Source organism: Urocampus carinirostris, chromosome 20 (assembly GCF_059441175.1).
Source record: "Urocampus carinirostris isolate Australia breed hairy pipefish chromosome 20, RoL_Ucar_1.0, whole genome shotgun sequence".
Taxonomy (NCBI): Eukaryota; Metazoa; Chordata; class Actinopteri; order Syngnathiformes; family Syngnathidae; genus Urocampus; species Urocampus carinirostris.
The window spans coordinates 25,776,737-25,792,018 of NC_142368.1; the positions used below are offsets into that span (position 1 = coordinate 25,776,737).

General features: G+C 39.7%; 1 protein-coding gene across 1 annotated transcript in view; it reads right to left on the minus strand.

Annotated features, from left to right (window-relative positions):
• Positions 1 to 2,381: 2,381 nt before the first annotated feature.
• Positions 2,382 to 15,282, minus strand: part of nkain2 (sodium/potassium transporting ATPase interacting 2) — a 95,473-nt gene continuing 82,572 nt past the window's right edge. The window contains exon 8 of the mRNA XM_088325005.1: positions 2,382 to 6,388. Within this exon, the coding sequence (XP_088181131.1) occupies positions 6,379 to 6,388 (10 nt within the window). The 3' untranslated portion in view covers positions 2,382 to 6,378. The remainder of the gene's footprint in view (positions 6,389 to 15,282) is intronic.

Below are 15,282 nucleotides of genomic sequence, written 5' to 3' on the forward strand. Positions count from 1 at the left end.
GAAAACAGCCACAGTCTATGAGCAAATTAGTCGGACACAGTTGTTTTAGTGAAACAAAACTCCAGTTTCCACTTGTCCTTTTAAGCGGTGACCCTCAAAGTCAACTTTCCTTTTTTTCATTTAAAGTCGCTGGGTCGAGAATGGGGTGGGCTAAAATTCTCACAGAAAGCCAAGTACAAGGCGGCAAAGGGCTACTACCATCATCTGGCGAAAGGGTGTTTTATTTTTTTTGCACAAATGTATTTTAAACTGCAGTCAACATTACTGGCGGGCCACATGCTACTAATTTTATAACAGAGGCTACATGCCAGTGTCGAGATTTGCCCATTGTCCTCACCTGTGCCCGCTCGTTTGGCTCCCGCTGCTGCTTGTTTCCTGATTGGTTTCCGTCCTATTTATACTCAGTGCTCTCATTCACTCCTGGTCAGTCTGTCAGCGAACCTCCGCACTTGCAAGGCAAGCATTTTTTGATTCTGGCTCCCGTTCTGTTCCCGACCAATCCTGTATCCGGTATCGATCCTCTGTCCCTGGCTTCCCGATCGTCTCCGATTACCCGACTTGTTCCGATCTCTGACCGCGCTACGATCTCCCGTCCCGGCTGCTCGACTCGTTTCCAGCTTCTGACCACGCTCCGATCTCGTGTGCTTCCTGCTTCTCTTGTGCAGCGATCGCCGAATTGCTGGCGCTTGTTGTCCCACGCCTGACTTCTCCGCTTCCGCAATAAAGCTTGGTGTGAAACGTTACGCGTTTGGGCTACCGTATGTTCTGACAGCCAGTAAAAATTCAAACAAGGGCCTTATCTGGCCCCCGGGTTGGACTTTGGACGTGCCTGATTTGACCAATCACATTTCAGCCGTTATTTGTTGCTTCCATCTCGCTGACTTTATTTTTTTTTTACTATACACCCATCATTGTTCTTCTGTTTATACAGTATTTTTAACCTTAAATGTAATTACAAAAGACAGGCTTTAAGTGAGAGACCCCTTCGCTTTTTAAAAATATACTGCCACGTATAATAAGCAACATTAAATATACTGTCAGTGGGGAAAGACTTAAGAATGATGCTAAATGAATTGTGTTTAACACATCCATCCTTTATCTGCACCGCTTATCCTCAGTATAAAATATATATCTAATATATATATATATATATATATATATATATATATATATATATATATATATATATATATATATATATATATATTAGACGTAACACGAGCCCCACCTACCGGGAGCTGACCTAATTGACAGACATTTGCTTCTACGGGTAAAAAAAATAGATTAAAAATAAAACCTCACAACACTGAGAGAAGCACAAGAGAAAAATGACTCAGTTTGAAATATGTCGTTTGAATGTCACAGAAGCCAGGTGCCACTCACAAGGCAACTGGGGCTCTATTCATTTCTGCCTTTCTTTCTATCTTTATCTCTTTCTCTCTCTGTCTCTTTCATCTCTCTTTCTCTCTCATTTTATTTTCATCTCCCTCCATTTCTCTATCTAGGTCGTACACTCTTTTCTTTCTGTATCTCTTTCACTCTCTCTCCATCTATATGTATCTAACTCTCTGTCCTTTTTGATCCCATTTTCTTTCTCTCACTTTTGTTTAGTTTTCTATTTTCCTTTTTCGCTCTTTATCTTCTCTCTCACTGTTTTTAACTCTCTTCCTTTCCCTTTTTGTTTCTCTCTTTTTCTGTTTTTTATTTTTTCCTTTATCACTTTATGTATTTTTCTCTTTTGCTTTTTCTTTCTTTCTTTTTTTTCTCCCTTTCTCTCTTACCTTTTTGTCTTTTCCCTTTCTCTCTTTCTTCCTCTATTTCTGTCTCCCCTTTATCCAGCTTTTCCTTTCTGTTTAATCCACAAGTCTCCTGTGAGATTTATTTTTCTACAATGTCCTCCCTGAACTCAAATGAATTTGACACCCCTGCTCTACACAAAAGAGTGAAATCTAGCTGTCAAATAATATGCGCTATCCATTTGGTTCTTTAGCTAGGAGTTCCACAGTTCTGTTCACAATACTCAGCATTTAAAAATACATTATCGTAATAACACAAAACTAAAATAACATGTGTGTTTTTTTAGTATTGATTTTTATGTCATTTGCGGCTTTTGATTTTTTTTAAAACAATTAATATATTCATCATGAAAACAAGATTTTTCTTTAAAAAAGCCAAACCGTGCAAACTTGGGAACATTTTTCCCTCTACACCATTTCATTGTTACTTGTATATGGTTTCGTAAATTCCGTAAAGTGTTTTTTGGTGGTTGAATAAGAAAACTACAAACATGAGTTTTGCGTTACAAGTGAAATTGTGGGACAAATCAACTCGTATCTCGAGAAACTGCTCACCTGCTCACAGTAAAAACACAGGGCCACCTGTCCACGACATCATACATTTTTAGTCAAATCGAAAAAAACAACACATTATTTAAAAAAGATCTACAATTTCAGGTCTCAATTCTGCTCGTTTTCCTTTTCTTTTACCCTTTTAACAATTCCCCCTCCATGAACGACCCTCACTAGTAGAAAAACAACAAGAGTTCACATTGAGGACAGTTTGCCTCGTAGAATCACAAGACACGCATGAGCGGCTTGAGGGTAGTAAATACACAGTTTGGTGACACCTCATGCAAACACACACATACTATTGTCAAGTCCTTGAGGTGAGATCTAAAAAGGTTCAGAATCCTTGAAGGAAAGATTTTTTTTCTTTTCTTTTAAATCCTTTATGTCAAAGAGTCACCTGGTAAACAAGCAAGGCCTCCAATGTTTGGTCCAAATAATCCAAAAAGTCCAACTCGGAGAGTTGAGTTTTGCTTTCCTTCTAGTGCAATTCAAGACAGTCTGGTGTAACAATGAAACATTCACAGATTAATTGGGATGCAGAGAGTGTAATGAAAAGCCAAATTAAATATTTTGATATATTTTTAAAATCTGATAGAAGGCCTTAAATATGTAGAAGATTAGCATTGAAATGCAGTGGCTGACAGCAATATAAAGCCATCATAACCTGTAATCAGGAACCTTTACAACGCCTACTTTCAATTTTAAAATCAAACTGTACACATACATTGATTAAAACATTTGTGACCGTCATCAAAGATAAAAAGGAAAACCGCTTCTGACTTTTGAATGTATACTGTACTTGTACTAGCCTCAAATTTAGCAATTATTTGATGGGCCACTAGAGGGCGACAACATACCAGCACCCTAGTGGGATTTAAACCACAATCTGTATGAAGAACATTCGACGTTATTTGTGAAAAATAAAAAAATAAAAGGCAGTATAACATTTTACATTTTATTCAATAGTAAAACATTATCACACAAATATAAGTAAAACAAAACCTTAAGTAATATAAATATTTAATAAAATGATATACTGTCTTTTTCTTGACAACATAAACATAATTCGCAGATGTTTAAAAATCAATACATGACTTAAAACGTAATTAAATGAGCCAAAATTGAACGCTTCCTTATTGAACTACTAGTCACATTAGGCAAATCCTTGACAGAACACTAAAGGGTGAAAACATATCAATACCGTAGTGGTTTTCAAACTGCATACAAAGAACCGTTAGACTCCGCTATTTGTAAAAAAATAAATAAATAAATAAAGGAAATTATAACATTTTAAATTGTCCTCGAGAGTAAAATAGAAATAAATATAAATAATACAAAAAGTATTAATAACTTAATGAAATTATATATTTTTGTTTGCAGGTGGTGTAAAACCAATACATGGCTTCAAGGGACAGTGTGTTGTTTATAATTTGACCACTAGATGTTGCTGCAATGGGCAACCAATAATAAGTGCGAAAAAGCACAAGGAAGAATTCAAATAACGGAGACCCAAAGTGACAAAACCGCACCATTTTCTTTCATTTTTTTTAGCCCAGACCTGGGGGAAATCTTGGTGTTTTTAGGTGCCTGTAGCACAAACCTTCTGGACAATTATTTCAGCTCTCTCTAGGTTAGGGCCATGTTATGTAAAACAAATGCAATTTTTTCAACATATCAATCCATTATCTGCACCGCTTATCCTCAGCAGGGTTGCGGGTGTGCTGGAGCCCATCCCCGCTGACTTTGAACATTGGGCAGAAGACACCCTGAACTGGTTGCTAGCCAGTTGCAGGGCACACAGAGACAGACAACTCACTCGCTCATTCACACCTAGGGACTGGCCAATTAACTTGACATGCAAGTTTTTGGAATGTGCCTGGAGAACACGCAAACTCAGCACAGGAAGGCTGGTCGCTGGATTCAAACCCATGACTTCAGAGCTGTGCCGCAGACGCGCTGAGCACTCAGCCGATGTGCCGCTTTTGTTTATTATGTCGAAAAAATAAATAACTTTTTTTCACCACCAGGGGGCACTAAATAATACACAATGTCCCTTTAATATTTACCTAAATGAGCCAAAATGGTCTAACTTAAACACATTGAAGTATTGCGACTAATCAAAGTGCAAATGTTACCAGTAAGGCGGAAAAACCCTACGGCAAAGTAATGAATCGAAGTAAAAACATATTAATGCTTCAAAGAAGGGTCATTTGATTGGCGTACAGGCAGCTGAGCTGTGAGTGGCTTTTATATCCAGCCAAATTTCCAATCCTTCAGATTTGGTGACAAGGGGTCTAGCCAGATTTTGAAACTAACAAATAATAAAGGGTTTGTTTCGTTGCAGGGTTTATAAATCTTTTTTATGGCCAAATTTAAGCACTTTTCAAAATTTCAAGGCCAACTTTTCCAGTACCTTTACAGGAACCAAAATCTAGCCCCGATCAAAATAACATTTTTCTTTTGTTGACTTTGATGACAAAAATAAAGTCGATATCTTTCTGCCAGCACATACTTTGTGCTATTTTGAGCTGCTCCTATCTATGATCTATGTTCTTTTTGTGTTAATGAGCAGCTATAAACTGTCATGAATTTTGCTATTCTACTTCCACAATGCATGAGCTTTTTCTAACATCACACTTGGATGTTGGGTAATAATTGAGTTTAATACGAAAGGCAAATTTAGAAAAATGTTCTGTATGTATGAACACAGAAAATGAACGAAAATGTGGGCTCATTTTAATATAGATTGCTCCAAAGCAGAGTGCATTCAAACTTTCAATCGACTGCTGATCTTTTGTTTTACTCATTTTAACTAATTTTTCGGCGAGTTTTTCAAAAGATAGAATTGTAAATAGCTATTTCTTTTTACATTTTATCATTTATTTAAAGCGCTGAAAAGTTAATATTTTTAATTTAAATATTTTATTGTTTTACATTTTCAGGGATTTTGTGTTGCTGTTCGACTTTAAACCTGTTCAGTGTGTAAAAAGCTAGAATTGTTTTGTATTTTACCAATTCTTTTTGTAGATCTGCAAATATTCTAATTTATTTTGTGTGTTTTGCAAAACATGAAATTATTACTATTTGCTGCATAATGTTTTAATATTGTTATGACTATATTATTGAAAGAACACACTATACAAGGAGACGTTTAGGCTTCTCAGTGAGCTGAGCCAAAACAGCCGGATTTCTAAATAGAGCTGTCTTCGTGGGTAAGACCAGTAGTGGGCGGTGATGCTTCACATGACAACGCCATAATGACAAGCTACCAGATCAGGCATGTCGGCGTCATTTTCACGCATTTATTGCGTGGTCTTTAGAGTCAGACAGCCAAGAAACATGGCAATGGTAACAATTTCAAGCATTTTCCAGCACGTCACCCGAAATTCAAGCATTTTCCTGACTCTGAAAACACAACATCAAAATTCATGATTTTTTAAGGATTTCAAGCACCCCTACAACGCCAAAATGATCAAACCCTTAATTATTTTTAGGCAGTGTATAAGAGGACGATGATTGTCCTTATCGTGTTGGATTTGGACACTTCAGTCTTGCTATGGCACTCTGTTAGTCGCCTGTCCGTGGAAGACGAATAACCGAGGCAGCAGAGGTGGAAAAGCGCTCGCTCGCCTTCTTCTTCCAGTACTTTGAACTGTAAACATTAATAGAAGATTCACATTTTTCGACATTGTCTTCACTCACGTTCGGAATCGGAACTGTTCCGAGCACAGGGGTGGGAAAAATAATGTCTGACATTCGTTAGGTGGTCAGTATTTCTTGTCAGGCACTACAAGAGTTACCAAAAAAAGTAAATCTGGTCTTGATGGTCCTCTAATGCACATATACAATAAAACGGTTGAAATCCACCAGTCCGGGCATTGTAGTTACTACTTCTCACCACTAGGTGACAGGTTAGAGTCATCAGTCTGCACCGCACGCCACAGAAGACTGGGAAAGGGAAGCACGGAGTGGGAGTCTTAAATCTTCTGTTTTTCTTCACAATCAAAATGTGCTAAGGCACCTCCGATTCTTATTTGGACCTGGAGAAAGATAGATAAGATTGTTAGAAATGTAAGATAAATAGGAACGGGCACCTATTTTTTTTATCATTGAATTGCAAAAGGCAGGCAGAAGTGAAGCAAATGTCGGAACAATACAAGTAAAATAATGCTTGTTATATTTATTTTAATTTGTTTTTAAATAGATTTGTTTCATCAAATTGGTTTTGAAGTGCTCACAATTAAACTGAAATAGTACGTCCCTGTTTTAATTTAATATTTTGTTTTGTCGTATTACGTAGTTTTTTTTTTTATTCTATTTTTGTAGTATTTCAGAAGTTGGATTTGTGCAGTATATTTGTAGTATTTCTGCAGTAGTATTTTTGTAGCATTTCCATAGTAGTAATTATGTAGTATTATTGCGGTATTTACATAGGTGAATATTTGTAGTCTATCCGAAGTATTTTTGTATGATTATTGTAGTTGTATATTTGTAGTATTTCTGGTGTAATATATCAGTAGTAGTATTTATTTAGTATTTCTGTCATATTTCTTGTAAGTAGTATTTTCCCCATAGTATATGTTTATTGGAATTTTTCAAAAGTATTTCTGTAGAAGTATTTCCATCGTATTTTCGTTGTGTTTCTTTAGAAATTTTATATTACTGTAGTTGTATTTCTGTAGGAATTTTGGTGTAATATAGCTGTAGTATTATTTTTCCACTACAGTATAGTATTACTGTTTGTGGTGTCGTGTAATACACTCCCCTTCCTGCGGTGTAGCTGTATACTAATGTGCAGCCTTGTACTTGTGCTTGAGAACTACCGAGGAAGAAGTTAAGTAAACACTCTATGAATGTACCGTCCGTGCCTGTCTCTGAATCCGACTACAACCCTACTACATACACAACATATTGGCGACAAGGATGACTTGGATCGGAATCTCACAACCCCTTGCTTTGCTTGAAACCCCGGGTGAGCCTACGATGTTGTACATCACGTGGATTCAGATGTTCGAAAATTACCTGCTAGCATTGACTGCTAACGAAATGCCAGACAAACGAAAACGCGCACTACTGCTGCACTGTTTAGGCACAGATGGGCAGAGAACTTTTCTTTCCCTTCCCGACACTGGCACTTCTTACAAATCCGCCTGTGATGCGCCAGAAACCTTCTTTGTACCGAAGATTAATGTCGTTGCTCAGCGTACCAAGTTCCGTCGGCGTGCTCAGAGACCGGGCGAGACCACTGCTCAGTTCATTGCCGCATTGAGGGAATTAATTGCTAACTGTGACTTTGGCACATTTGCTGATGATATGATTAGGGATCAATTTATTGAGAAGATGTCCTCTTCGAGAATCAGAGAACGTTTGCTGTTGGAAACGGACTTAAAACTTGACAAAGCGATCGCTATTGCTACACAAATCGAATCCGCTATGTCAGAAGCTAATGCTATTGCGCCTGTGCACGTGCCCGACGTTCCTGTGAAGCTCGTGCAACAAAGAGATAAAAGGAATCAGAGCAGTACGCATACACAGCGCTCGAGAGATAAAAGGAACCAACACAAAACCTGCTACCGTTGTGGCTCCAACTCTCATCTAGTAAATGACCCCAAATGCCCTGCTAAAAATGCAAAATGCAACGAATGTGAAAAAATTGGACATTTTAGTAAAGTGTGCCGCAGCGAAATTCCTACTCGATCAGTGAGAGAAGTTACTGTGCCAGAACTTACTGTGTGTCATGTAGCCCCTACAGCTGCAGTCCCAAAGCGCCTTACGTGTACAGTTGCTCTCCATGCGAATGATGAACAGTCTATTACTACTGACCTGCTTGTAGACACTGGTTCAGCAGTCTCAATTCTGCCAGAGAGAATTTACAGACAATCATTCATGCACTTGCCTCTCTCAAAGCCTACTGTACGTCTGGTGACCTACATGAAGAAGCCAATTCCAGTGTTGGGCTGTCTTCAACTTACTGCTACATACTGCAACCAGAGTGCACATACTGACTTCTACATAGTTCCTGACGGTACTCCACTACTGGGAATGGACCTGTTCACTGCACTTCGCCTCCACATACAAGATGGGCAGATTACAACACCTGCCGCATTGGAGATGAGTCACACTGTCAACACTACAAATGCTTTAGGCGTTGCTACAGGTTTTATACACAAAGTTAAAGTGTGTGCAGACGTCCCTCCAGTCCAGCAAAAGCTACGCAGACTCCCATATGCCGTGCGTGACAAGGTGTCGGAGGAGCTGACGAAACTGGAAACTGATGGCGTCATCGAGAGAGTCGACGCGTCTGCCTGGGTGTCGCCTCTGGTGGTCGTGAGCAAGAAAACAGGTGGCCTTCGTGTGTGTGTGGACTTACGTGAACCAAACAAAGCTGTGGTGATCGACAGTCACCCGCTGCCACACATTGAGGAGGTGTTCACTGAGCTCCGTGGCGCTACAATGTTTTCCACGATTGACCTACAAAATGCATACCACCAAGTGCAGCTACATCCAAGCAGCAGAGACCTTACAGCGTTTATAACACAAGATGGACTGTTTCGTTTCACACGAGTGCCTTTCGGCCTGGCATCAGCACCCAGTGCCTTTCAACGCATGATGTCTCAGATCCTGGCTGGTCAAAAGGGTGTACAGTGCTATTTGGACGACATCATTGTCAGTGGGAAGACGCCTGAAATACATGACGCCAGATTGAACGCCGTCCTCAAATGTTTACAGGAGAGTGGGCTGAAGCTCAATGCTGCAAAATGCCACTTCAGGAAAACAGAGTTGTCCTTCCTTGGGCATCTCATCTCTGCCTCTGGTCTACATCCAGATCCTGGTCATGTACGGGCTGTGGTTGAAGCTCCCCCTCCACACAACGCTCAATCTCTGCGATCTTTCCTAGGCCTGACTGCGTGGTACTCAAAGTTCATCCCCAACTACGCCATGCTTGTGGAACCTCTCCGTGCTCTACTCAGACAGTCTGCTACATTTCACTGGTCTGAAGAGGCGCAAGCGAACTTTTCCAAAGTGAAGGAGATCATCACTACTAGCTCTGCACTCGCCTTGTTCGACCCTTCCCTGCCAACTGTCGTGACAACAGATGCATCAGACTATGGCATCGGTGCTGCGTTGACACAAATGAAAGGTGACATAGAACAGACCATTGCATTTGCTTCCAGGACGCTGACTGCATGCGAGCGAAATTACTCAACAGTCGAAAAAGAGGCTTTGGCATGCGTCTGGGCGACTGAAAAGTGGCGTACTTATCTCTGGGGCCGTCACTTCACTTTACGGACTGACCACTCTACTCACAACCAAAGGCCTTGGACGTGCAGGCATGAGAATAGCTCGCTGGTCTGCTCGACTGCTGTGTTTTAACTACACAATCGAATACAAACCGGGACATGAGAATGTTACTGCAGATTGCTTGTCACGTTTGCCTCTCCCCATCACAGACGACCACGAGGAGATGGAGTTGGATATGGTGGCTGCTGTGTCTCCTGACTTTGCTGCAGTCACTGCTGATGAGCTCTCCAGTGCGTGTGAGGAATGTCCAGTGCTACAGAAGGTGCAACACTACATGCAGAAGGGATGGCCTCGTACTGCAAAAGGCCTTGACCCCCTCATCGTGCCATACTTCCGTGTGCAAAATGAGCTTGCCTTGCAGAACAGTGTCATTGTGCGTGGCACTCATCGTGTTGTGATACCACAACAGCTACAGAAAAAAATGATCCAACTTGCTCATGCTACACACCAAGGGATCGTCCGCTCAAAACAAAGACTGAGAGACTTGTACTGGTGGCCAAGAATGGATTCTCATGTTGAGCTCGCCATCAAATCATGCACCACCTGCTTGCAGCATGACAAAACCGCAACCACACGTACTGCCCCATTACAGCCTATGCCTACCCCAACTGCTGCCTGGGAAAAGGTTGCTGTGGACAATGTTGGTCCTATTCACTCTGCGCCTGCTGATTGCCGCTTCGCCATCACCCTCATTGACTATTACAGCCGATGGCCTGAGATTGCCTTCTGCTCAAATGTTACTTCTGCCTCTGTTATGACTTTTCTTTCCATTGTGTTTAGCAGAGAAGGTAATCCACAGGAAATTGTTACTGACAATGGCCCTCAGTTCGTGTCGACTGAGTTTGAAGCATTCCTTAGTGACAGGAACATCACACACCGTCGCAGCTCTGTGTACTACCCACAGGCCAACGGTGAAATTGAGCGTTTCAACAGAGTCTTCAAGGACTGTCTACAAACAGCCAACATCGAAGGTAAACCACTGAAAACCTTCTTCACTGAGTTTTTACAGACTTACAGAGCCACACCACATGCCGTGACCTCAGTATCCCCCGCTGAACTGTTGCATGGTAGACCACTGAATACAAAGCTTCACATCACAGGTCTTCACTCCATGCGTCCCACTGCTGACAAAGGCGACATGCTACAAAACATTCAAAATAAACAACGGAAGTCCAAACGATACACCGACAAACGTCGCGGTGCAAAATCACCCAGCTTCCAGATTGGCTCTGCGGTTCGCATCCGCAAACCTGGAATCATTGCCAAAGGACACTCAAAGTTCACCAAGCCACTGACAGTGGTAGCCCAAAAGGGTCTAGCCACTTATCTGCTGTCTGATGGAAAGGTGTGGAACGCTTTCCACCTTGCCCATTCTTCCACCTGTGCTGCTGCTTCAGCGCAACAGACTGCTGATGCTGACGCTTGCCTCCTGCCAAGCAACCAAGGTGCTGAGCCACCTGAACCTGAAACTGTGCCCTCACCACATCCCTCTCCGAGTGCACCGAGAATACGACATGCTCCTGCATGGCTTCAAGATTACGTGACTTAAAAAAAAAAAAGATACAGAAAGATGTGGTGATGTTTAAAAAAAAAAAAAAAAGACATGATGAATGTTCATTGTTTTAAAAATTGTCATGTTTGTTTTTGATGTGATCTTCATACAGTCTGCTTACGTTTACAAGGTTTACACACTTTTGCTTACCGATATTGACAGTATAGTTCCTTACAATGTTGCTTACCTTTGATAAATATTTACCTCTAATCTGGTAATGAATATTGAAATGTATGTTTTCTATAAGCTCATACTTACCAAAGAGCTATTGCGTATTTTAGATTAATGCTACTGTTTGTGTCCTATTCTAACAAAAAGGGAATATGTGGTGTCGTGTAATACACTCCCCTTCCTGCGGTGTCGCTGTATACTAATGTGCAGCCTTGTACTTGTGCTTGAGAACTACCGAGGAAGAAGTTAAGTAAACACTCTATGAATGTACCGTCCATGCCTGTCTTTGAATCCGACTACAACCCTACTACATACACAACACTGTTGTAGCTTATCGTTTTAGAGAGGTCTCGGATCACTTCTCAGTGAGGAAAAAAACTCGGGCGGCCACTTTGAAGAGCAACATAATCAGCCCTGTTTATTGAACACAACTTCTCTTCAACTCCTCTCCACTCCAACTCCCTGCACACACTACTGACCCTCGTCGCACCTCACTGTCTGCGTCTACACTGTAGTAGTATTTTTGCAGTACTTCTATGTATTTTTTTTTCAGAATGAAAAAAAAATATATATATTATAATATATCCCTATTTATAAGCACAAAGTTTGATATTTTGTTTTGTAGTAATTTTGTTGGATTCTTGTAGTAATATTTTTGTTGTAGACACACAAAGGGAACATGGGGACAAAGTTGACCCCCCAAATGTTTATATTACTAGTACTTTAACTAATATTATATGTACTGTCATTATATTTTGAGCATTTTTGCTTGGCAGGCTGGATGAAAAAGCCTGAAAAGCCGCATGTAGCCCATGGGCCGTAGTTTACACGTCTATGTTTGAATGCAGGGGTAGGGAACCTTTTTGACCCAAAGAGCAATAATAGAAAAAGTATTTGGATTTTTTTTTTTCAGCAAAACCGCCAAACCCGCTCTCCAGACAAAAGCTAATTTTAGCGCATTTTATTTCACTTTGTAACGTTGGATAATAAAACTTATGAAATAATAATAATGCCAGAGCCTGTGTCAGCACATCAACAAATATACCACTTTAAACTTGTCTCCCTCCCTCTCCAACCTTAATTTTTTTTCATAAATAATGGTTTCAAAACATGGTGTAAGCAGAGTTCTTTTGTAAAGCTGTCACAAAAACTGCAACCGAAAGGTTTATAGATGTATTTCTCTCCAGTGCACTGCACCTGTGTGAGAGAGAGGGGAGTGTGCTGTGTGTGCATAGCTCCACCCACAACCGACCACGCACCCAATCAAATTGTTCTGTCTGTTTGGCTAGCGTCTTTGTGTAATTAAAGGTTGTTCTGTGTTTTTATTATAAAATGTCTCAACATTGAACGTACATTATTTAAAGAGTTTCCATATAAAGCAGGGGTCGGGAACATTTTCAACTCCAAGAGCCATAAAAGCAAAAAATAAATTGATGGTTTTTGAGAGAGCCACACAATATATTTTAAGACCAAATTTAACAAACTGGCCAAACCCCAAAAAAATCTGAAGCACATTTTATTTCACTGTTTGATGTTTGATAATTTGATAAAATACATGAAATACAGTAATAATAATGCCTGAGCCTATGTCCCATATGAATCTAAATATACCACTTAACATTTTTCTCCCTTCCGCAGTTACTTAAGAGTGTCGGGGCTCATTTTGATATTCATTTTTTGTACGAAATAATAAAGTTATTTTGTAAAAATGTCACAAAATCCTGCAAATGATGATTGCAATGCATTTTTTATTTTCAGTGAAGGCGATGCTAGGCGAGAAGGAGTGGTGTGCAGGTCCTGTCCTCTCCGCCCATTCCTACCGCTCGCTCAATATAATTGTTCTAGGTGCTTTGCTAGAGCTTATGGGTATTTAAAGTTTGTTATGTGGCTTTTCATTATAAAGTGCCTCAAAAATGAAAATAGATTGTTTAATGAGCTTCCATATTGTTGGTGTGACACATTGACTGCAAGCTGTAGTTAACATTGTGTCCTATATATACTGGACTGACCCCTCTATTAATCAGTAATGTCTTGACTTGAACACGTGGATTGGTAAATGAACAAGTCTGTTTGATCTCCTAGCCTTATGTATCATAAAAAGAGCCAGCCGTAAATGGCTCACGAGCCATAGATTCCCAGCCCCTGTCCCATTGTATTACTTCCTCAAGGAGGATCATTATCTCATTATTCCACGGATAAATACAGCAACTATGCTTTTTGAAAATTATATTAAAATAGAAATCAAATGTGATGTACGTGTATGTGTATGTGTGTGTGTGTGTTGCTCAGTGTTTTTATTTCCTCTAGGACCTAAAAATTTATTAGTCCCTCCGGCTGAAGCCAATAAAGAGTAAAGTGAAAGGACAAACAGTTGGGGGAGCAATGATAGCTTATTGATGAGGTTTGTGTGAGTGTGTGTGTGTGTGTGTGTGTGTATGTGTGAATGCGCGTATGTGTCACTGTAAGTGTTGCTAGTGTGGCAATTAAACATGGAAACGATTTATGAAAACACCGATTTGACATTGCATTACTATTGTCTTGTGCTCTATCGCTTCCATCCTCTGAATAAAGATGTATATTGCAGTAGAGTGCAGGATATGGTAAATCGGTTCGTTAGTCGATTATTACTCCTTGAAATGTCTGCTTCCATCTGGAATAGAATCCTGAATTTTAGGTGGGGTGGGGTGGGGGTCTACTTTTAGACAAAAAAATAGGACAATTTGCAAGGGATTTGGAAAGAAAACCATTTTTTAATGAAAAATACATCAAGAAGTCATCTTATAGTATTTTCACCCCAAAAACCGTTAGACAACACGAATATCCATCAACAAAAGGGTTTTCCAACCGTTTCCTAGAGCTACTTTTTGTAACTAAATAGCGCTAAGTGGCCCCAGTTTGATATACATTTCTTAGTAGTAACTTAGCGAGATGGCTTGCTAGAACGCTAAAAAGGCTCGATTGTTGGCGAGAAAGGTAAACAGATAAAAAACTCAAAGGGAGCTAGATAGCAAGCTTAAAGAGTAAAAAGCCATCCAAACAGCCAGAAAAAAAACAAAGCTCGATAGCTAGCTAGATAGGATGCCAAAAATAAGCTTGATAACTAGCACAAAAAGTAAAATGTTAACTAGATATATATATGAAAAAATGTAAACAGCTAGCTAGATAGCTTGCTAAATAGCTAAAAAGATAGCCAGATAGCTGGCTGAAAAAAAACTGCACTTTTTGCACAGACTGTAAATTGGAATTAAGTTTATTGTATTTCCTGTAAAATAAGTCAACAGAAAGATGAAGAAATAAATATGATTATTAAACAAATTTATTCTCTCTCTAAACTAAATTAGTTGATTAAAAATAATCATCAATATTTTTTGTCCATGAAGTCCATTAACTGGAACTTATGGATTTGAATTTCTAAAATAACTTACATTATTACTATATTGTTATTATGTTATCACCAGGTTAATTATTAACATTAGGGTTGAATAGACTCAGTCCACCAATAAAAAAAAATAACTTTACTAGCAAATCTCAATGGTGAGCTATTTTCACAACAGGTCAGCAGACACCTCAACTGTACTTAAGGGCCACCCCGGTGACCGCAGGCACCACGTTGGAGACCCCTGGTCTACAAACTACAATCAATTGTGTGATTATGTGTCTATAAAGAAAAAAAAACAAGTTCAAGTTTATTGTGAATGTAATTCCACCCCCGGCCAGTAGGTGGCGGCCCAAAATTTAAAATCAACAAGCACGTGACAGTAATATTACAGGGGAAAATTCAACATCAGTCCCATTCGATCCTGCCACAACCTTTTCCTGAGAAATTGGAACTTCAGGCACAAATATTGATGTAGGGTGTTTCAGAAATAAACAGCATTTGCAAATGGAGTGAATATATGCATGAAAATG